The sequence below is a fragment of the Chlamydotis macqueenii genome, chromosome 9 (assembly GCF_036417535.1).
Source record: "Chlamydotis macqueenii isolate bChlMac1 chromosome 9, bChlMac1.mat, whole genome shotgun sequence".
Taxonomy (NCBI): Eukaryota; Metazoa; Chordata; class Aves; order Otidiformes; family Otididae; genus Chlamydotis; species Chlamydotis macqueenii.
This window is the reverse complement of record NC_141564.1, coordinates 7,087,864-7,112,232: the sequence shown is the minus strand read 5'-3', so window position 1 is coordinate 7,112,232 and position 24,369 is coordinate 7,087,864. Positions and strand designations below refer to the sequence as shown.

General features: G+C 42.8%; 1 protein-coding gene across 1 annotated transcript; it reads right to left on the bottom strand.

The window, feature by feature from the left end:
- Positions 1-5,140: 5,140 nt before the first annotated feature.
- PLEKHB2 (pleckstrin homology domain containing B2) lies at positions 5,141-17,979 on the bottom strand. Its single transcript, XM_010121497.2, has 7 exons — positions 17,865-17,979; positions 17,091-17,243; positions 16,222-16,324; positions 15,244-15,283; positions 12,682-12,771; positions 11,414-11,528; positions 5,141-9,345 (listed from the first exon to the last, which is right to left on the bottom strand). The coding sequence occupies exons 1-7, from the start codon at positions 17,899-17,901 to the stop codon at positions 9,209-9,211; spliced, it is 675 nt and encodes a 224-aa protein (XP_010119799.1). The 5' UTR covers positions 17,902-17,979; the 3' UTR covers positions 5,141-9,208.
- Positions 17,980-24,369: the final 6,390 nt, after the last annotated feature.

The window sequence follows — 24,369 nt, the reverse complement described above, 5'->3', positions numbered from 1 at the left end:
CCCCCACTTCCCCCCCAAATGACTCATACTTTCTTGGGAGCTTTGTGTTTTTACAAAACTGTTGGCCTATCCAACAACACAAAAGCTTGAAGATGGTCAGTATGCATGCCATTCAAGCGAATGCGGTTATTTCCATGCCTAAAGTTAAGCACACTGACAGAGCTGGAATAATAGAAATATTTCTGAATTTCTTTTTTGTGGTGATGACAAAGAAAGCACCAAAAAAAATATTTGTTCTGCTAAGTTGACATATGCCTATCCCAGAAAGTAGTTGTGCTTTGCATGGGTTGAATTTATGTGAGGTTTTCTATTGCAATTACATAAGAAAAACACATCCTAGCCTGGCTGGTCATAGGTGCATAGCTTTAACAGCAATTAGTTCCACTGATAGGTTATCTGAACAGCTACCAGAGATATTGATCAGGGAAAAGAAAACTGTTTGGAATAGTGACATCTGAAACAGTTGGTTTTAAACCAGTCAGAAATACAGCTGTTGATTGACTGAAGGGGATTCTTCTGGCCTCTAAGTGTACAGTTTTGCTTTCTTAACTCAGCAGGATGCTGTGGTGTGAACTTTGAGAATAATCTTGAAATAAAGTTTTAAGGAAAAAGTGCATCAGGGTGATTGAACATCTTTCAGAGAAAATTATGGAGGAGTATAGGAAGCCAGGGTTATTTTCCTGATGATTTCTCAGCCATCTAAATCCAAGATTGAAAACAATACCTAGCTTTAATCAGGAAGACGTAAAAAGGGCCATTGTTCAGAATCTGTCTGGAAAGTCCATATGCACATTACTTTCCTGGGAATAGGAACTTTCCTGGGACTGGAAGATGGCTAAATCATATTTGCAAACAGGAACATGGAAATTGAAAGTGGTTTGTGATGTTGAGCAGCTGATTGAGAATCAGTATCAGGATTTGTTCTAGAACTAGGCAAACAGTCCTATGCTGGTGGGAGGGATTTTACCTGGATGTGTCGTCTTCATGCTTCTGACTATCTATCTCAATTCATGCCTGCACAGAGGGATGGCACATGGCATTATGTTGGACCTCCACATCAGGAGAAATTTCAGGTAGTGAAATGGTTGATTTGAGTATTTTTCAGAGTAGTTGAAGACAAATGTCTCTCTGTTTTCCCCTTCTTTGTCAGCCAATCATTGCAAAAGCAAATAAAGTACAGTCAGTAAAGACTCACAATCCCTTCAATTTATGTATTTGGAGTCCATCTGTTATCATGCATGGTCTAATACACATGACACACTTGCATCTCCATCTGCTGAACTAGGCAGTTTGAAAGATGGTAACGTAAGTCGCGTGTTGATGGTGCTTGTGTTGCTATGAGTTGAAGGTAGACAGTTTCTAAATTGATCGTTTCTGTCTGGATAGCTAAAATGACCTTGAAACAGGGAAACTGAAATTTAACATTTCCTTTTAAAAATCTGTGTCCAAATAGGATTGTGTTTCTTTCCCTTTCCTTCCCCCGCTTTGGAATAATGCTCAGTCTTTGTTTGCCCTGTTTGCCTGCGTCAGGTGGAGACTGTGTACTGTGGACCTTCCTAGGGCTCAGGCTTCTGCAGAGGGCTGGGTTTGCTGCATGTGTTGCAAGGTGGTGGAGCAGAGTCTGCTTTGGATAAGGAAGGGTTAAAATATCTTCCAGTCCTCGTGTCCAGTGTTCTGTGTGTAAAGAAACGTGATGCTGTTCTTGCATTACCAGCCCTTGCCCTCTATATTCTAGGCTATTATTTAAATGCTGTTAATTGTTGTTGTTTATGATCATATCAAAGGTCTCTGAAAACGTCAACCAAGACTGATACCCCATATCCCCAGTGCGCGCATAGAGTGGGACAGCGTACAGCTTTTCATGAATTTGTCTGTTTCTTTCATATCACCATCTCTTTTGGGAATGAGAGAAGTGAGATGTGACAATGTAAAGTGGCTTTTTCCAACATCACCCAAACTGCTTGTGACAGAGCTGGGAAAACTGACCCAGAACATCTTAGTCCCAGGCCAGGGCTCTGAGACCATCCTCCTGCGTTAAAGCACAGGCTGGGAAAACCCAGCTCGCAGGCTCCCACTAAGCATATCGCCAGCTTTCACAGCAACCTCTGCAGACCACTTGAGGCTGGTGCCAGTCTCTTTCCAGCATAGTGGAAACACTCCTGTTTTGGGGGCTGAAGTCTTCCAAGCATGATAGCCACCCAAGGGTTGGACTTTGGTTAGTGCAAAGCCAGTTCATCTGCTAGCTTGGCAGAACAAGGAGGAGAACGAAAATACCCCTTCATTTCCAGTAATAGAAAAATCCTGTGACTTTATCATACACAGCTCTTCAGCTGAAGCTTCTAGGGATTTGAGCATGGAAATTTGGCATGGAAATAGCCTTTCATTACAATCATGTCTCTGAGTATTCCCATGAAAAACTGCTTTTGATCAGCAGCAGACTTGGAAAGTATTGCCTTGCAGAGATTGCAACCCTGCCTGCAAAGTGCAAACCTGCAGGTTTTTTTCGCTACCTCTGAATGTGATCGTTATCTCAGGCTATTATTTGCAGGGCAGGAGTGCTGCGGAGCTCCTGTGAGGGCCGAGACGCCACTGCTGTACCCATTTATGAACGGGGGAAAAAAGTGCCCTTGTTTCCCTGCGGGGCTGAGCGGCTGTGCTGCCGGGGGGGTGGAGGCGAGGCGTGTCGGTGGGGCAGCGGCGTACCGGCAGGATTTCCAAGGAAGCCCTTGTTTCCTGGTGAAACTTGAAATTGGCTGCCCAGGGGCCCTTTCTAGTGGGCAGGCTGGGCTTCGCTGGAGCCGGCTGCGGGCCCAGCGGTGGCTGCTGGTGGGGATCCTTGGGCCAGCCATCGGCGTTTCGTAACCGAATAAAGCAGTCTGTTGCGGGGTTGTTTTAATAACCCGAGTTTGTCGGCGCTCCCGCGGGAATGGCAGAGCGCGGGTGGGGCGCGGAGCGGATGCCGGGCCCGGAGCGGATGCGGGGCCGCAGCCAGCAGCAGCGGGGGCCCGGGGCCGGGCCAGGCCGCCGGCCTCGCCGCGCCGCCAACGCCGGTGTCGGGCCGCCATCTAGCGGGCGGCGGCGGGACTGCGCGCGGCCGTTGGGCGCGAGGGCGGCCGTTAGGCGCGAGGGCGGCCGTTTGAGAAGGTGCGTGCCCGGCTGGGGCTGGTCCTGATGGGCGCCCAGAAGGGCGTGAGGAGAGCCGGGCCCACCGAGCAGGAGCACGGGCGGTGACCGTGTGAAGCAGCTGGACAGACGGTCCAGTTACAGAAAATCCCGCTGTCCCTCAAAAACCTGGAGGTGGCCTCTGCCTTCCCGGCCGGGAGTGCCCAGAGGTGCTGGTCGATTTACAGCAAGAGGCAGGGTGCTGCTCAAGGAGCACCCCGAACAGGGTAAGCTCATCTTAGCCCCTACGTGCACCAGTCCCTGAAAGCTTTGGGTGTTCGAGTGACCATTTTAGGTCACCCTCTTGTTGACTTTACCTGTCATATCTAAAGACTTACTACTTTGCAAAATGCGTAGTTAACTTTGGTACCTAAAGTATGTGGAGAATTAGGTGGTATCAGTATTGCAGCCACCATATTCAGTCAGATTAAGCTCAACGTTGTCAGTCTGAAACTTTCACAACCTGCATCTTAAAAATCATCACCAAATGGATCTTAAGCTTTAACATATTAATGCAGATATATTTGGAATTTTTATTTGTCCTTTGATTCTTGGAGCCTTTTAGAGATGCCTCAAAAACTCTGAAACCTAATGAGACAAGCTGTGGTATCCAGAAGACTCCCAAACCAGTGCATTAGTGACAGTCCGCTGTTACAAGCTCTCCTGTGTAGTTAAGTGCTCACAATGTGCAGGGGGAAACTTTCAGCTCTGCTGAAATGGAGGGAACAGCAAATGCTCTGCACTCAATTCAATGCGTTGTAATGGAACTGCAACAGGAGAGAGGGACAAATAAAGGTACTCTTAGGAGTATAACCCAAGTTAATTACTGTGGTTGCATTTAGGTACCACAAACGGAACAGGGTATGCAACAGAAAGGAAAGCGGTAACAAAGGCACAGCCCATTCTCTAAGCTATACCTGGTTCAGGAACATGGCAGTTCAGGAAGGTATGGAGCTGTTAAGCCTTGCACAGCAGATTTAGTTCCCTAACTTGTTCTGGTGCAGGAATTTCAGTAAAGGTGGGCTCTCTGGTGGGCAGGGTTAAGTGCACATAATGGTCTGCTTAGCCTAGTAAATTCATCATGTGGAACTGATGACTGACAAAATAAGCATAGCCAACATAACATGCCCGGGAGAAGAGCAACGTGTACTCCTACATTAACTGATTGGTTGAAATAGCAGTTTTGCTTTCATTCCACCGTCAGATTAGTGGCTAAAGCAAACGCCACCCCTCAACAGTAAAAACAAAACGTGCACAAAACAAGGATAATGGTTTACGAAATGTACTGTAGTCCTTCTGACAAATAGTTTAATTCCCAGCAAACATACAAGATAGTCTGCCTTTAGGTTGCAAAGCTAGTTGTGGTCATTCAGTGTCTTTGTCTAAGCAAACTTATTGATTGTACCCAACTCCACTGAAGCAATTAATAAACAGGAAATACCAATACAGCAGCCAGTAGCATTCTGCCCAGAGCAACATCTGTGCTCCAAGCCGCTTACTGTAATACTAAACAGTACAAATCTGATGATTTGATAACACAATGTCAAATGGTAAATCTGGATCAGCGTTGCATATATCCAAGATTAAGCATTTCTGAGTCAAAGCCTTCAACTCCATTAAAAGAGAAATAGGCCTTAATTCTAATCTTGGTATAGTGGTGCTAGTGCAGAGTTGCTTTGCTGATTTCACAGACATTACATCATCTTTATTAAATGGTAACTGAGATGACTGAGGTATGTCAGCCTGAGCTCTAACTCCAACAACCACAGCTGTCTTAGTTCATTTTTCTACCAATTAAAATCACCCTTGTAATTGCTTAGGAAAGACTGGAGGTGCACAGAATTAATCGTGGTGCTTTTTCCTGGCAAAGGAAACCTCCCGTAAGCTCACTACATGTCTGAAAAACATATATCTGTCTACAGACTTACTAAATGAGAAATGTTGAACAAAGGCTAGTAAACATGTCAAGACAAAACAATTACACTTAAATATGAATTTTATTGCTAAGGGTATTTTGCTATAAATTAATAATGAAAATGAGAACATATCATAAAAGCAGCAGTTAAGATAGTGCATAAGAACATGAAGGATCTGGGGAGGGAAACATTCGCTGCATGCTAACCCTCCATGACTTACATGTGTCTATCATAGTCATATCACAAGGAGAAAAAGCCAAAAACACATCTGAGGAAGATGGGTGTGAATTTTCCCCTCTATTCAACTTGCTTAGCTGATTCCATCACCAATTGACTCTCCACTGAAGAACAAGCAAAATGAAGCCACTGCTGTGTGACATTTAGGGTAGCTCCATGTAGATGCAGCTCAGAATGTGGTTCAGCACGAGAAAAGATGTCTTTGCCAAAAGTCAGTGCAGCTGCTCTGTACCCAAACACTTCCCACTCCCTCCTCTCTAGTTCATAAGCCTTTACCCACTCACTAGAAGAGGCTGGCTCCCTAGCCCCTCCATATTCAAGCGAAAGAAGCCAATAGCTATGTGTTCACATGGAACTAAGAATTTGGGAGGGAGCCCTGCTTCACCTCTTTAATGTGGTCAGACTTGGAAGGCTGAGCATTTCCAGTCCATTCTCTGGAATCCTAGCTCTGTCCAACTGTCCATAACTGAGAATCCAAAAGTAACTGGTCACAGATGAGCATACTCGTGACCTCTGTAAGCAGACATTTAATTCTGAACAGACTGTAACTGCTATACAACAGACTTAGTCATCCTTAGCCGATAGCATATGCTGCAAAAAACAGCAGCACTGTAGTGGCTGTGGACCTCCCATAGCTTTGGGGAGGTCAAGTATTGGGCCCCAGGTAGGACAGGTGCCTTGGGTGCTATGCAGATGTAACTGGAATCACAGCATCATGAATAGTACCATTCAGAAACAAACACCTGTTTAGAACTATCATTTCAATCTGTTTTGAAAATTATCTTGCCATACCCACTTCCTCTTCCCATCACTATGGGTATCACCTACCTGCAGAAGCTGGCATGGCAGTCCCTCCTAGCCCCGAAAGCCACTCTGGCCCTGCTCCATCAGCTCACGCCAGCCTCTACATAAACTGTAGATAGAGGAAGTACTGGACTGGGCAGAGAAAGGCTCTTGAGTCACGACTGTGTATCCAGCCAGACTGTATTATAGATATGACCAAACCTCCACTCTGTTCCTGAGCAACAGAAGGTACAGCCACGTCTTCAAGAAGCAAGTCTATGAGCTCTAACAACTAGTGAATTCAAGCGACTATCCCCATGCTGCTGCTTTATGCACCAAGACATTTCTGCTTCTATTTCTGCAGTGAGATCAGAAAGGCTACAAGCACTTGCAGTAAGATAACTGCTCTCTTGATTTTATGCTCTAGCACAGTTTTGTAGAATTTGCCTTCTAGGTTCTAAATGCCTATGCTACCAGGATAGAAAAGTAGTTCATTATTTTTGTATAAAAGCAGCCTATTATTACCAAAATGGAACTAGAATCTTCAGCTTCAATTTGTAATTTTGTTCCCCTTGAGAAGGAGTTGTTTTTTTTTTTAATGGAGACTTACTTCAATGTAACTTTTAAAAATATATTTCTTGCTTTGAATTCAACCCAGGAATGTTTTGCAATCAACAGAGTCTTTATCTTATATACTTCACCTGAAGAAACTGGGGACCTAGATAGAGTTATTTCTTGAAAGTGCAAGAGACACGTTTCCCTGCTGTGATCAGCAGCCTTTGCAAAAAAAAAAAAAAAAAACCAAAACCAAACACCACATAAAAAAGCCCTGAACTTAAAAGAAATTGCTAGCTGATTTACTTTGTGCTATTCTTTCACAATCATTACAAAATTCAAAAGAAATTGCAATGATGTTCAATTGTTTTATTCTCCCCCACCCTTTACAAACTAAATATCACAAAGGGAGAAGAGGAGATGGAGGCATTCTGCAGAACTAGTTATATTGCAAAGAGCAACTAAACAGCAGTGTAGACCCGTAATCAACTTCAAGGTTATCTCAAGGCTTAAAAAGAGTAAAATGTTTGTTCACTTAAGTTGCAGACAGTCACCATCTCCTTCTGACCTCAAGGGTACCAGGCCTCTAAGAGAACTTCAGTAGAGTACTCTGATTTATTTTGGTTTGGACTAGCAATAGGAAACTTTAACTTTAGTCCTCTTTTGAACCTTCAACAAGTCCTTTCAGTACATACCAGTGGCAGAACATATGCAGCTTGTAAGCTCTGAAAGGACATGCACATTGGAGTATGGCTCAGAGCCAAAGTTTCTTGAAATTAGTTTGCATTCTCTGCATTAGGCCCACTCTTAGTAATGCAGCCAAGATTACATGTCTGTTTACTTCCCATGATTTCAGTTCGTTGAGTTGGTCCTACAAGTCATGAAAACTTAGTGCTTCCCTTGGCTGCTTCCCAAACTCTTGTCCAAGACTCTATTGCTTAAATATGTAGGATAGATAAGATTAAATGAGAAAGGTTGGGGCTTGATCTAAATTTACATGGATGCAAGTTCTCATTTATTTTCATCTTTCCTGACATACATGAAATCTCATGAACCTTATGGAAATTAACCTGCTTCTGAATGAAAGCATAAGAAAGACTTAACATATTAAAACAGTATGAATACAGGAAGCTGAAAGTGGAAGTATAAAAATAAGTCCTCTTACTATAAAGAACTCAACATAGGCACCTTGCCTCTTTTACCTGCATAAGAAATCACGTACATTTCTTCAGAGCTTTCTTTCCCCTGCCAAGCACAGCTCAGCACGGATTATGACAGGCTAAGGTAATAGGCCACATAACACGCATAGCAGTTGCACTCCAGGTTACAGTCCATAGCACGGCAACCTGCAGGAGCACACTGTCTAAGGAACCAGACATACATGCAAAGCCAGCCAAGTTTCTTGGAGTGTTTTCCTTAAGGAGTCACAGAGGGAAGAAGAGACCTGATGAATGTGAAGGGGAAGTGTGCACAGAACAAACCCAGGCTTGGCCGTGCTCAAAACTAGTTGCAAATTATGAACCTGGTTCAAGAAACCTTGGAGGCTGAGGCAGATGTTCTACCTAGCCATGGCAAGGCAGCTGATACCAAAGTGCCTGTGTGCAAGGTCTACTTGTGCTGTTTGTCTGTCCCCCTCTTGACTATTACTGCCTGCAGAGGGGTTCTGGTAGGCTCAACACAGCAAGGGTTGTTCAAGTTGGTTCTCCTCCTGCAGACTCTGCAGAACGACAGCAGTAATGAGCAGAGACACCAGACAACAGCCTCTTCCTCAGCAGTGCAGCTGGTACAGTGCCTGAGGCAACTGTTCTACAGACAAGGAAGATCACTTGCAAAGGTAGAGATCCATTACTTCCATCTGACCAGAGAAGAAGGTATTCAGGATAAAGAGGGAGGTGGAACAATATTGGTCTTCCTTGCCACTGGTCATTCACATTTCTGGGAGAATAAAAGAACTGAGGAGTGCTGCCACTTCTTACCGGTTTGCTTACACGTTCTCAAAGACAATTTCACCTGGATGGTGTGAGAGACAGGTATAGGACTCCATCTAAGGAAATACACTACCGTCTGCAGGCAAGTTTGAAAACAAAAAAAAAAAATCCTCAAGCATGGCAGACTACCTAATGCCAGGGAGTTTCGGCTGAGCTGTATGTTTGTCCAGGGAATGTTCAGAAGCCAGTAGTACATAATACCAATGTAGAGCTTCTGTAAATCTTCTGTTTGGATCAGATTTTAGATCCCCCCAAAAAAATCCAATTTTTTTCTACAGTGTTTACAATAACAGTCTGTTCATAAAGCTAGTGACTGCTACCATGTTACATTGGTGCTCATTTTGATCCTTACCAGAACAGAATTCAAGAGCAGCACATGCCATCCCCAACCACTTAACTAAATGGTGCCTTTAAACTCTCCTTAGGACAGTTAAGAATCAGTTATTAAGATGTCACTACTGAAAAATAACTATTGCATTTCTTAAAGTTTAACAGTAAACAACATTGCCAATATATTATTGCACACAATAAAGGTTTTTGGAACTACAAAGATAAGGAATGGGTAATCTAGAAGACCCAGAATAACGATCCCAGAGCCATTCCAGTCGCTGCTCCAGCAAGCATGCCCAATGCAAGATCTCCATCGCTGTCACGGTAACGCTCTCGAATGATGACATGGTTTGTAGGGGGTTGGCCATAAGGTCCTAGGTAATAAAAGATTGTTAGGAAGAGAGCAAAAGAAATTAATATCTTAATACCATACACTGCAATTTCAAAACGTGCCCATTATGTCAGCTACAAACGTAGAATACATCTCTGCTTTGGATTCAGCCTCCACACTTAATAAATAAATCCAGAGGCCTAGCAACACTTTTCACCTCATAAGAGTTTAATATCTGGGAGAAAAGCTCATCACAAATGTAAAACTGAATATTGTTCTGCATTTATATTAGCAAAGAACCTATGAATTACTTGTATCATTCTATCAAACACTTAGTGGATTTAATGCAAGAAATGGATCTAAAAATTGATTCAACCTTGAAGTTAAAGCAAATGGTGTAGTTCCCCTCCAAAAAAATCTTTGGCAGCTCTTACGCCAGCGGTTTGTCAGAAACCGTGTATTGGTTATTTACTCGACAATTACTGCCTGCTACTTCAGTTCAGCCTTCAGAACTTAGACTGATCTGTTTTGTGGTGACAGCTGCTATGTTTATTTTCAGATTAAGATTGGCCCAGTAGTAAGGAATTAACCTAAGATTCAATAAACCACCAATTGACCCTTGCTCTGCAACAGACTTGTACAGGCTCTACCTGTCATGTTTTGTGACTTAGCTCCTACCTGCAAAGCAAACATGGAAGATTAAGTATTCTAGAAGGTACTGCAATCTTTTTTTGTAACAGGTACTGAAGTAATACGACTAATAAAACTGCAAAAGGCTCTCACTGACTCTCAACTATACATGACTAGGAACCTCATGAGAAGGATTATGTCAGTTCAGAGAATGAGTAATGAAGCTGATAGTACAAGGGTTAGGTTAGTTGCTAGTGGTGAACTTGACCCCTAAGATGTAGTTGCAGTAACCATAGCGAAGGAAAACGTTGAGGCTTGGTTACTATGCTCAACCTATAACTAGTATCTTACCACACTGGACTTGCAAACTGTTTAGGAGAGTTACTGTTTAATGCTGTATTTTTATCATACAGGTTTCTGAAGCTTGACTTCCAAGGCCTGCTGGTAGTTTTTAAAAATGGTTCTTAGGACTTCCAACAAGCTGCTGCTTTTCAGCTGCCAAGAACGAACAGAACCCACCTTCCTCTGTGTTTGCATATATATTATCTTTATCTTGGGACTTCACTAACTTGGATGAGCAAAGCTTTAAAAGCTTTAGGCTGATACACTTCCCTTGTAACAAAAAATGGGAAAGGCAAATGAAATAACCTGACAAACATTAAAAAAAAATTCCCTCAAAACTGAAAAAAAATCTGAATAGAGAATCCGTTGCAGAGATAGGTAGCATTTGCTTGCAGAGATATAATAAATAATTAGTGAATTAAATCTTCTGATTTATATTGCCCATACTACTCTAAAGCCCCAATTCTATAGGACTGGGGCTCTCTGTACAAAGCTAATCCTAAAATAAGGTGACTAAGCCTAAAAGCACACCCTAGAATTTTAGTCTCTTTCCTCTTTTATTGGGATTGAAAACTATACAAACCTGAACAGAGCAAGAGAAGACTTCACAAGGCTGAATGTACTACCTTACAGCAATTCCAGCATGTGGGGAAGGCACCAGTTACAACCATGCTCTGGGAGTGGATTTACCTTTGAAACTTGCATTTAATTCTGAGGTCACAGCTGAACATCAGTTTTGAAATAATTAAGTTAGTTATAACAGCAACAGATGAATCAAAAGCTCCATCAATGCCCAGTATGGAGTACTGAATCAATGTTGTTCTGGTTCTTCTGTCTTTCCTTAGAAAACATGCTGCATACTGTAGTTAGAGTTCTGTATGCTTCAGGAGTTTATGAAGTAATTTAAACATGTTGAGATCAGATTGGGAAGGTTAAATCACTTAATACAAATTTTGCTGCACTCGCTTTGTTGTGAAAGGGTAATGGGACTTGATTCAAGTTACAAGGCAGGTTTCTTTCTATCACTGTTGTGCAGGATTGGTGGGTGGTAAAGGATGGTGATTGATAGAATTAAAGCCAGAAAGACTGACTCAAATAGCTTCTATAGGAAGGTGAAGGACATGGTTGATACTGATTACCTTGGTATGGATACTGATACGGAACAGCATAAGCTTGTCCATTGGAGGCATAGAAGACTTGAGGACCAGCAGGGGGATACGCACCACTGTACTGATCATAGCCATAGCCATAAACCTGGTGAAATTAAAAATGTCCATTACCAAAGTATTCTTTGCTATCTATCTGATTAGGCACTTTGTTCAATTCTCCCTCATTTCTAATGCAGTTGAAGTTTCACTAAAATATCCAGTCCATACTGATACAGTCTATCTACTCCCTGGAAAGGATTCAAAACAGCTGCTTGAAAAAATAAGTGCTCCTAAGTAGCATTCGTTCTCCACCCTTCCTGGATGGTGAATGGCAGAGGCAGGGCCTGGATCATCAGGCAGAGCCACAGTAGCCTTCCCAGCTTCTCCTCTCTGCCCTTATGCCAACAGCAGCTCTCTGGAGAGCTCAGAAGTGCCAAGTTAGGCAGCAGCTAATTCCAGGAAACTCCAACCAACTTTGCTCTAGCACACTGCAAGTAAATGTCAGATTCAGGACAAACACTCTGAAGCTGTATGTTTTGGAAGCAATTTTGTTCTACAGAAGAGGAGGCCCACTGCTAACCCTGATACAGATCACAGTACCACATCTAGGTTCTTAACAATAATTTCTAACAGTGAGGGGCTGGAACAGAGCATCTCTAGTAACCCAAACTATCCCTTTGTGTACCACTGCACGTCAGTCAGAACATCCAGAAGTCCCCAGTGTATATTGGTTTGGCCCCAGTGCTGCTCTTTCTCCACTGCAGAAGAACTGTGCATCAAGGAGCAAGAGTTATTGTGTTGCTATGACATCTTGAATACAACAATATCCTTGTGTGAAGTGACAGCTCCAGTCATTAATCCTATTTTTAAAACTCCTGATTTTATATCATTCCAGTGCTTACACAATGTGAAAGTGTAGTCACACCTTTTTATGTTAAAAGCCGCATGGCCAATATTTTTCAAGATTAGACAAATAACTTCTGCCCTGTCTCTAAGAAGCTTTATTTTCCAAGTTTACTGAGCAGCCATCACTTTATATACCTCACAACCAAATCTGCCTCATTCTTTTCAAAGGAAATCCATCTCAAATAGGAGTGACAATAGATGGTTAGTGCCTTACTCTCACTCTACTTTTGTACAAACCTGAAAGCTGGATCTAACTGTGAAACACAGCACTTTGGGGGTACAGTTTGAGTGCTTGAAAGAGGGCAGCTTCTGCTACCTCACTTACTTTAATGCTTCCCAGCTGCAACTCTTACCTCAGGTGATGGTGTGGCATAAGCTGTATAGGGAGGAGGAGCTGAGGAAATGGCTGTCTCATCATACATCACATCAGATCCCACGTAGCCCTAAACACCAAGGAAAGGTAGCAGTTACCACATTTTTCCTACAGCCGGCCAGTTAGCGTAGTGCAAGGATTAAAACTAAATGACCCCAAGGAAAGAGTAACCTTTAGATGTGCTGCATGTTAAGAAAGCAGCAAGTACCTGTTCAGGTTTTATATTAAGGTACAACAGTACCTTATAAAACGCTACAGAAAGAAACTATTTGGAGAGGAGACCTGGGAGAATACAAATGCCTGATCAACCACAGAAAGGAGCCATAAAATTTCTTACCTGTTTGTGTGCACACATGCATGCATACACGTACATGCAAGGACACCGAATCCTTCCATCATTTCATAACCTCAGTTTTAGAAATTACCCTCTTGTTCATCCTCTGTTTTCAGACAGAAAAGTATTCCCAACTAAGCTAGCTGCTTCCTGGCACTCTATAGTGGTATCACCAAGTTCTGCAAAAGCAGATAAGAGGAAACAAATGCAGTAGCCAAACTGGCACCTGAACATTTAGCAGAACACTGTCACAGTTTTTTGCCACCTCTCACTTTCTGGCTGTGGCGAGACTTTAAAAAAAATGCAATAAGAGAGGTTTAAATGTAGAGATTTAGGCAGCATGGTTGTTTTTAGGGAATTACTTTGCAAATGCTACCTGTAATTCTGGACCTTTTTGAAAGCAGCCATGAGACAAAGGTGATAACTTACTTGAATCTATCTACAAGGAGCTCTCAAAGATAATTAAGATTTGTTACAGTAGCCTTGTATTCTTGCCCTTAATATCAGAAACCTACAGTGATGCTTTTAGTCAGTGCCCTATCCCAAGGAAAAAAAAAAAAAAACCAGCTCCCTTTTTTTAATTTACAAGTGAACACTGTAATAGCTCAATAGAGAATGTTCATATTGTCTCTTGTACCTGGACTGTAGAAAGACTTTTGAGGGCATACTATGGCCATATCTCAGGTCAAACTTGTGGTGGAGATTCTGATTGCTTGAAACACATTGTTAAAAGCAGTGTCTGAAGAGGCAAGTATTTCCACCAGCTGAGAAAAAGTCCAGCAAATGCTCACATCTTAACAATAAATGTATCCTGTTCTGCCACAGGGAACTCTGTACAGGCATATGACACAAGCCTGCAAACATCTGGAATGACATAGTTCTCAAAGCTAGGGTGATCACTCTGCTATTCCAGTAAAGTTATGAGGCATTGCTGGATGCTCAGTATTTTTGAAAGCTGTATCAGACACATACAGATGGACTCAAACCCAGTTACCCAGTTAGTTGAGTACTTGTTGTAGACCTTTAATAGCTTTGGAAAGTGCTAATTTATAATACTACTTGTTCAGAGAGCTACTTGCCCTACTTTTCAGTAGCAAGGGTCTGCCTTGGCTGATGAAGGTGAGTTTTGAATGCCATCTAGCAGGGCTGGTAGCTGAATGTGAGAGACATGAAAAGCAGCAGCTCCTACCTCCTGAAACCAGGAGTCACCGTCTCACACATAAGTAGATTAAAGCCCCTAAAACTAGAGCACAGAGACGATGAGTGTTGTGTCCTCTGTGTGAGGACAATTCCTTTGCTTCTCATTTAACACCATGAAGTAGCATAGCATAGCTGTAGTCAGAGGCAATTGTATCCGGGGTAGTTTTGGCATGATAAGTACTTGCTTTGGGTATCTACAGATCTAAGTTATATCATATGACAGATGCCTCAATACAGTGGCAATGTTAATGTGACCCATCAAAAACTGAGATAAGCTTCTACCAAACTCAGCATTTCCCCATGAAACAAACATCTCAGGTTGGTTCAGTCTAGCCATCTAAGGAAAGCTACTGTTGAAGAGAGTACTTTGGAAGGCAGTCTGGAGGAAAAAAAAAATAACAATACCCAAGCATAGATGGATGTGGTTCTTCACAGAGACAGTTCTCCAGAGAACTCCCAAGACTCACAGAGGCTTTTATGACTCCTGACCTCTTCACTCTCCAGAACTAGCATGCTGATGCAGAGGTAATATGCTCCTCCTTGGCATTCCTGCACTCCCCTGCAAGCGCCTCTTGCTCCTCCCCTAGTCTCTGCCAAGAAGCATCCCAGAATGTAATGGATCTACATTAACAAACAGCTTCCTTGCAGTAAGCTTCCTTTAGCACTGCACCTGGTAGGCAACAAACACTAGGAGTGGAAAGTGTATTTTTACTCGTTGCAGAAGATTTATTTTTTGCCCATAGCCTTAGTGCCCACTTCCTTTACAGACCAGCTTCCCAACATTCACTTCCACCCAGCTTGTATTTGCCTGGACTTGGCTGCAAGGATGACGTGCTTGTGATCCTGAGGATCATTCTTCTCCCCACCCACAAGCCTTACCACCATGCTTGTGACCCTGTTTTTCTCTAGCAGAGAAGGATGGAACATGACTTCAGAAATAAACTGCTGGACCACACATAACACTGATGTGCTGCTTCTCTCAGTATAAAGTCTAGGTAGTACACTTACTGTGTTTGTTCTGGCATCCTGGAGAGCAATTTTCCATGCCCTGCCAAAAAAAAAAAAACAAACCACTGTTTAGTTGAACACTGATAAAAATTAACGCCACTTTTTCTTGTTAGGACTGTGAAAAACCAAGGCTAGCAATTAGAGGTACTGCAGGAGCAGAGTTTAAGATACTGCATATGTCAAAGCCTAATGATACACTAAAATGAATGCACAAAGGTGTTACACCAATATTGAGAAATAATTACTTTATTTGCAGAGCTGAAAAGGAATGAGGAGGAACACAAGAAGGAACAGATGTGGTTTTGAAGGTCCTCACTGCAAGTACAACAGCCAGGTAACATGCAGACATGGTCGGGATAAAGAAATAGAAAGATGCATGCACCAGGGAAGTTGTATCTCCTGCCTCAACATTTGCATGTGTGCTGACTAGAGAATGTGAGTCTTGATGCTATAACAGTTTGAACAGAAGGTAAATATACTTCACGCAGATACTCCCCTGCCATATGGCTGGGAGCATGCTTGATGCACTACACATACTTGGCAAACACTGATGTGATGGAAGTTACCTAACTATACATAGCCAAGCACGGCTGAGAGTTCACTATAATGGAGTATTATTCCTTTCACTACTGATTGGGATGTCCTTGAGCTATGCAGGGTCATGTACTACTTGAAGAATGGGGAAAAAGAAAAAAAAAAATCTTCAGCAAGTCTCACATTAACCATATTAGTAAGATTCTTTTACTCCTCCTCACCCTTCAGTGTTTTCAGTGACTTAACTTGCGGTTAGTTTGCATTAGCTAGACAATTTCTTATAGGAGAGCTATATTTTCTGTCACTGGAAGTCTGCTTTTACTTGCTTGAAAACTTTCTTAAAACGTGTCTCTGAAAGACCGAAGGAAGGAAAATAATTAGGGGAAGAGAGAAAAAGATAAAAGAGGAAGAGGCAGTAAAACCAATATTCTCTGGCTGACTTACAGGCAGTCATCTGCACTCTCTGCACAGAGGTTGACTGTCTTCCCATCACGGCAAACAATCTGCAGTAAACAGTCTCTCTGCTTCCCCTCTGGAGGCTGGAAATCTAAGTCAGAAAAAAAGAGATGAGTTATGAAGTATCTATAACCAGAATTTCATGGTCACATTTACAAGAAGGGAGACAGTTTATACAAAAGTCTGGACAAAATAAACTAGGGCCAGTTGTAGCTGCTTTCCATAGCATTACCGAAGGAAATTATAGAAGGCAATAACCTGTTTTTGTTCTTTAGAGTACTCTGAAAGTAAGTAGCTCTTAATGTCATTCCTAAGAAATGTAAGTGTCTTATAGCAGAACCAGTCCATACTTAGCAATAAGTACTCTCCAACACTTGTGTCGTTCACTTGGGTCAGCATCAAGTGGAGTACTAACAAATGCTAGAAGTGAACTTAGTCATACTTGAAAAAAATCTGCTGTGTTTCCCAATTTCTAGTCCTGCCTCTCACTCCAGCCAGCACTACAATTACACCAGTAACACTCTGTAATGAACACCCCATTCTCATGTGCATGCCTGCCACCTGCATATATGGTACACTGTCCTCAATGAGTTTTAAAAGGGAGTATCAAACTCTAACCTAATTTATCACATGGGGATACCACACCCTGGGGATCTATAATGGAATTCAGTAGTTGGTCGGCTTGAATTTTTTTTTCAGGGGGAAAGGGATGGAGGGGCGGGGGTTTTAACAACAATGAAGTTGCACACTTCTTGGACATGTTTACTTCTGCAGTAGTGTTGTAAGTGGTATGCTGGGAAGGCACTGAAGTTGTAAAGAATCTCTGAATACACTAATCCTGAAGGTTTCATTATTACCTCGACATTCATTCCCCACTCTGAGGTTGATGCAATGGATTCGCATGTGGATTTTATCTTCTGTATCACGTCGATTTTGATCATCATAGAATATTAAGCGGCCATCAGACCACAGGTCAAACCAGTTCTTCTTCCAGCGCCGCAAAATAGTACCTGAAAAATCAGACAGTCACTTTTGAGGGCACATATTGGGAATTATTTGTGTTCTAGAGTTAATAAAAAATAAACCAAGAAATCCTTCACAGTTGCCCCAGACATTCTGACATGCCAAGCAAAATCCTGTACAACAGCATCCCCACTTCAGAACATTAAAGAACCGAGTTCCATATTTTATTTAGCATTCAAAGTCACAACTGAGTTTAGTTTAAGTGCATAACCTGATGGTTTAGTTCTGACTTGCTTCAAGAACAACCAGAGGGCATGACTAGTTGAAGACATTAAGTTAAGATGTCAGGTAAAGTTTCAAGTCTCCACTTATACAGCACTAATTGGAGTGCAGCATCTGAAGCTGAATGCCAGTCAGACACCTCAGATATGCTATATCCTCTTTCCCCCTTGTATACGCAAAAGGTCACATGGAAATGCTGTCATGACAGGTCATTTTGAGAAGTATCCTAAAGGTAAAAAACAAACGAACAACAAACCAACAAAAAACAACCCACAGAGCTAGAGACTTGTTCCAGGAAAGACTTGGGAATTACTAAGTTGCTCTAATGTACTTTTAAGAAGTTACACACAGTGGGGAGAAAAGGAGGTAAAAGACCCATGACTTACTTTGCCGGAGCAGCCATCCGCTCTTCACAAATGCCATTGTTGCTTAATCTGGTGGACTGAAGAGGAAGGTGAGGGGGAGAAAAGGAGTCTTCAGTATTTCACAATAATACATTAGAAAGAGGCATCTTGAAGTATGATATCATATATTATAGCTGTGTGTACCCAGCAGAGAGACACAGTAGATCTCAGCTGAAGATATTCAGTAAGGCACAACTAGTATTCTAGGACTTAACAAATGGAACAAATGTGCCATTGTAGCAATCCAGTGCGACCATTTTTAAGCTTAACTGGAAAATGCACAAGCTTACAGCTATCTCTCTTGCAACATGGGGGAGAGACAGGCTGGAGTGACAGCTTCCTGACTCACCACCAGTTCCTTTCAAAGTTGTTCTTGTGACAAGCACGTGCTTCCTGTATTCTGCAGTCTCAAGTTACTAAGCACCCTCACTTCTTCCCTGCCTCCCTTTTTGTATACTTCCTCTACTGTTGTTTTCATTCTCTGGCTCAAAGTCTCGCCAAAACAAAAGCTGAAACACTTTAATCTTAAACAGGAAGGAGAAAGCTGTTTTTATGACTTGTATTTCTTCCAAATAGTCACTAGCTCCCTCCAAGAAGAACTTAGTAAAAGTTAAGCCCATAAATTAAGATTCTCATTTTTCCTCAACTTTTAAATGAAGCTTGAAATGGCATAGGAAGGACCCTGCATTAAATTCAAGTTATCACACAAGACATTAAGCACTCGGCTACTGCACTCTGGTTTATGAGCATGCTAAAGAGAAGAGATCAAGCATAGGATAAATTGGAGGATGAGTTTTTATTTTATAGCATAATGGCGTTCTGACTATTGTTCTAAAATGGATTAATAAAAACACAACTATCTGGATGCAATTGAACTAGAAAAGCAAGAACAGAAGCATTTTACGGATCCCTTGAGAAGGCTGCCTTTTTTAGAAATTATTTGTGGGGCCTCTAAGCCAATAATAGAGAGAGATGCTTAAACCTACCAGATAACATTCTACTTGTAGCAGCAGCAGAAGGATGGGGAAAGGTGGCATAGTAGATTTGATAGACAGAGGAACTCCTCACAGACAAGGAATGTATTTAAAGCTTGGGGAGAGGGAGGAAGAGAAGAAAGTTTTGTTGTCTTCTAGTAAAATATAAAGTTAGTAAGCATCCACTTATTTTCTGATAGATGTATCTATGCCATCTATTGGATACTACTTGTAGCTGTGTCCTCTTCACAGTACTGGGCAAATACTGTAATACACAAGACTGTAGCCAGCAGGATTTCATATTGAAGGAATGCCACATCCAGCACAGGCTTGGGTGTGATGGTGAGAACCACCTACAGGTAAAGTTTAAACTCCAAGATAAATTCTTACTCTTGGCTTTTCTACCAGTTCACTGGTAAAACAAACACTTCACCGATGGCCCATTGAAAGGGAATGTCAGACTCCTATGCTGCTTTAGTCCTGGTCACCCAGTCCTACTCTGAGTTCTAAGCATGCTGTTGTCACCTCTCTACAGAGGAAGACCTTCAAAAATAGAGGTTAATTTCTTCTTCTAATGTAACAAAGCAGTACAAAGGACCTGAGCCTCATTCTCCCACCACCCCAGTATAGGCTCCTCTCCCCCTAGGTTCCCCTTCACAAGGAAATAGTCTTCTTACTCTTCCTTTTCACAGGAATGTGTCTCTTCAACGGTGCTTCCATGTCTTCCAGTTTGCCCACTAAGGTGAAATCACTGTATATTTCCAAAGGCCTTTTAATAGTCTAAGAGCCAATAAACAACTTGCATGAACTTTCAGTTCTGTTGCAAGTGCTGGATTAGGCCACTGAATGTTTGTTGCTGACTTTAAACCTACTCTGTTACACAACAGCATAATTAGATTTAACTTAAACACAGAAAGGGGAAAAACGAAGAAGAAAACACTTCTGTTGAAAAATTAAGTTTTGCCTGTGATTACAGAATGGTTCACAATCAGTGTCCCACACTACAGAATGTCCCACAGCTATCTAGGGCGACAACAGCAGAAGAGGCTTCATCAGCTGTACAGCACCTGGCATGTAATCTCAGATGCAACAACTACATTTGCCCAACACAGAATTTAAGTGCCAAAAACTTCAGCTCTGGAGAGAGAGCAAGGAATCACACAGAACAATCTGCCAGCACGGAAGTAGGAGGTGCAAAAACAATTAGATATTCTTCTCTGGTCCTTTTTAAGCACAAGCACTTACTTGAAGTCCTATACAGTATTCACAGTCGACGCACATTATGTTTAAAAGAGTATCTGCAGAGTCAGAAGACGGCCTGGCAAGTCAGTTGCAACTGAGTATTATTTGCTTGTTAAACTAGCTCAGTGCAACCAACATGGAAAATGGGATTTAAAGCTAAATCAATTTATCACTAACCTCAATAGAAGTTCCTTGGTGACTGAAATATAAAAGTAGCAGCACCTTAAACTGAGCACAAGTTAAGTAAATGCAGCAAAGGAGTGGGGCTGTTCCTTCCTGCTCCCTGGAATAGCAGTTTTTCTTTCTTTTGCACAGAATATAATGCGGAATATCCAACACTCTATTCCAAGTTCACTTCTTGTTCTCAAACCCAGTTGGCTGGTAGGAAAAGCAAACTTCAAAACAAATCAAGTGTTTCTGCCTGTAGTTTGTAATTACTAGAGCAATTTTGATCAATGTAGTCCAGCTAGCAACCCATGTAGATGGAAGGTGCATAGCCACACAGGCCTAACTACAGAGCCAAGTCACGGGCAACCAGCTGTGCCCACTGACACCTCACTGTTATTTATTCCCAAGGCTCCAGGTAGAGAACTATACAGCTCAGAGGAGTGTTCACATGTAACCCTGTTTGCCCCCATCACTCTTAAAACAAATTAAGTTTTCTATTTTTGGAACTTTCTGACTCTGCAGCTAGCTCCTAGGCCTTTTTTTCGCGTGAAGTTGTGTTTATTTTAGCCAGTGCCTGAGCAATGTGGCTCTCAGTTCCAAACCTGTCCATCCGTCAGTGAGTCAGAGCTCAGGAACAGGTAGGCTGGAGAGGCACCATCCCCTCTCCCAGTGGGGACAACTCCCTCCGACAGGTCTCCCGGGGGCCAGCTGGCCCCGGGCCCGCTCGCTCCCCTCCTGCCCGGCCGCAGCGGCCGGCAGCTCGTCCAAAGCTCCGCCCGGCCAAGGCGCAGCGGCAGCGCAGCTTCCCCGCGCCCGCCCGCCCCCCCCCCATCGGGCGGTGGCACGCACTCTCCTCGCCGGGCAGCGGGCAGGGCGCGGCGGGCCCTGCCCTGAAAGCTCCGCCTGCCCCTCCGCGAACCCGGCCGCCGGGCCGACAGAGGGGACACCGCCATTGCTCCCCGGGGCAACCCCATCCGGCACCGGCAGCCGCGGGCCCGCCGACCGCACCGGCCCCGGCCTGCCCCGCTGATCTTCGCGCCTTCGCGCGCCCCCCGCCGCCCCCCGCCGCCGTGCCCGGGCGGTGGCGAGCGCCGCCGTCCCTACCTGCTGCCGCCGGCCCTGCTTCCGCTGCCGGCCCCGCTCCGCCCGCGGGCAGCGCCAGCCCCGCCCTGACGTCAGCCCGCCGCGCCGCCCCAGCCGCGGCCCCGCACGGCCCGGGCTCCCTCCGCTGCCCAAGCCGGGGCCTTGCGAGCCGCGCCGTGCGTGCCTTGGGACTCCGCGGCGTTTGGTGGGAACGTGCCTGTCCCTGTGCGGGTCCTAGCATCGGGAAGGTGCGGTGCGGGACCCTGACCCCGGTACGGTTAAAGTCTGCCTCCCCCATGACCCCTCAGTATTTTAAATGCCTCCCCTTCTGCACAAGTTAGCGCGTGGCACACTGTCAGCCCCATCGCGCTAAGACACTTAGACTTTCTTCTTCCTATCTTATTTATGATTGTGAAAAGGACATTTTCTGATCTCATGCCATGGAACTGCAACAGAGAATGACAGCTACTTTGTTCAAGCAGTCACACAAGTATTCAAGGCCAGCTAGTCTGTGAGCTCTCATACAAAACGGCTAGAAACTGCATCTCAGTAATTCTTGCATGACAGCTCTAAACTGTATTTGGGTCAGTGCTGCCCACACACTGCAGGATCTGAACTGACAGAGAATGCACTGTGTCACTAGTTAATTATCTTCACAATTCAAATTGTGTTTTCCATTTCTAACCCAAAATATATGAGAGAGTTACAGTTTAAAATGAGGAAAACCTCTTAGGGAGATGTAATATTTCCCCTGGATCATGGAACTTCCTATTAGAACTTTACCCAGGCTCATCCTGGTAACACAGGAGGGAGTATGACTCCTAACATCACAGTAAAAAGAATTTAAAAAAAAAATCATTAATTGCTGGGCTTCAGCCAATCTCTTTCTGTTTTAAGACTGGACAATATAGAAATAGTATTCATCATAGTTACAATTTCACTTAATTCGTCAGCAAGCTCCTAGAATTCTTCCTACCTTACTCCTCTCTTCTTGAACACAAAAGCAATTCTAACTAGAAATTACATAGAAAGCCTGTGATAAGATGTAGTGTGATGCATGCTTTGAGACATCTTGAAGTAGTGAAGGCAGAACAAGAGGGATAAAGAGAGGTCATCTATCTGTGAATAGAACTGCAGATTTCAGAAACAACCAGTAAATAAGATTTGGGTAGATCAAATTCTGTTCATGTAGGAGTCGTTTCTCTGAGGCTAAAACTGTTTATCTTTTATTGCTGAAAAAGTATTTTCAGAAACTTAGAAGAATTCGGTTAGAGGTGAAAGGTAAAACAATCTTTAACTGGGGAAGGGAGCAGTTTTCTTTTGGAATGAAAAATACTCCTCTTGAGGATTTGGGAGCCTCAGCAGATTCTGTCCTTGGTGAGCAGTCACTAGGGGACAGCTGCTTTTTTGGCAAGTGTTCAAAGCATTGGCTGTCTGTGTATAAAACTTTAGTTTTCAGATTAGGTTTTAAAATTCAATTTCATTCATTAAAATTCATTTCAAAATTCAATGAGAAACTGTCATGGTGTTTCCTGAATGAATTACCTCCATAGGCACAGAACATCAAGATTTGGTTTAGTAGCTGTTTAGGACCGTGTCCTTACTGTGTTGACCTTGGAAACTCAGGGCTGTTAACCCAGAGTCAGGGCTGTTGTCATGGAAGTTCTATGCCACCTGGGTGGCATCTGAGGGTGCACAACAGAGGCACCGATCTAGGAAACACTGGATCTTCAGTCTGCCAGAAACTCCAGGGTACGCTAGAAACCCATGCAAACGTGACTTCAATACCTGCTACATTTTTACTGCCACCAATGTAAGCATTTGAATTTTCACAGTCATTTGAGAGTCTTCATAGAGTCTTTATATGCTGCTGAAATTTAAATCTCAAATTTCCTACTTGGTTCATAAAATAGAATTTGACTCTAAACCAAGCAGAATACAAATTTTCATTAAGGATAAACAAATTATTTTTAACAAAATACTTGTCAGCATTATTAAGTACTATAATTAATGCTGTTAATACTACTGCAACAACTGACACAGTGCTCAACTAGGCTAAAAAAATAATGTTAAGAATCAGCCAGCATTGCTTGTAAGTTAGTGAAATAAAAAATATTAAAATAAAGAAAAATATTAATAAACTGATCAAACAACCGTGGTTGCAACACGAAGATCAGGAGAGCTGCTGCTGGAGAATACCTCAATATAAGGAATTAAAAGAACTAGGACTCCAAATTTGTTATATGGTTATTACTGTATTTATTAGTTTTTCAAAGCTTAAATATGAAGGTTATGGGCAACTTGAAAGTATTTAGGCATTAGGTGAGAACAGCAGAGCAGAAGACAGGTCCAAAAATAAAGCAAGCTTGATTAATTGTTTGTGAAACTAACCAACTCTGCAATAGTTTGTACATAACCTATAAAGTTTCCCTGATGAGAGGGAGAGGGAAAAGAACATATTTCTAGTTTTCCAGAAGGTTGTATTGTCTTAGTGGTGTATATAGTAGTCCCAAACAGAAAGGTAAATCATAGACTTGGACAAAAATCTTTATCCAGACTGCCTTAAAACTCCCTTCTCTCCAGTGGAAAAGACTCTTAGGTCTTAGCTCCTACCTTCCTGTGGATAATTGACCTGCACCCAGGATTAAAATTCCTTGGTACATTTTACCTGCAAAAATGAATCTGTGTGATCAGTTTTTGTCACATTGTCACATGAGATGAGTGACAATGAGTGACTTATCAACTGAAGGGGGTTCTTGTGGTGTCATACGGAGGTCCTGATCAGGACTGCAGTATGCAGGCAGTGCAGGACAGCCTTCCCTCTGAAGAACTACAATCCAGACAGATCTCCCAATATTACTAATCAATAGTATTGTCTTACATGTGAGGAGCTGAAGTGAAGGGCTCAGATTTTTAAAATGCTTTGGGTTTTGTTCCACTCAAATTTGCAAAACATTAAGTATCCATACAGCAAAACATAACATGTCATTGTAAAACACAGCATATCTGTATCACATATC

What these genes read in the sequence shown, in the direction of transcription:
- PLEKHB2 (XM_010121497.2), bottom strand. Translation starts at nt 17,901, where the DNA reads ATGGCATTTGTGAAGAGCGGATGGCTGCTCCGGCAAA. An exon ending in AGTGGGGAATGAATGTCGAG is followed by an intron (nt 16,325 to 17,090) that starts GTAATAATGAAA and finishes TTTCTGACTTAG; the next exon opens with ATTTCCAGCCTCCAGAGGGG. An exon ending in GTATCAGTATCCATACCAAG is followed by an intron (nt 9,346 to 11,413) that starts GTAATCAGTATC and finishes TTTATTACCTAG; the next exon opens with GACCTTATGGCCAACCCCCT.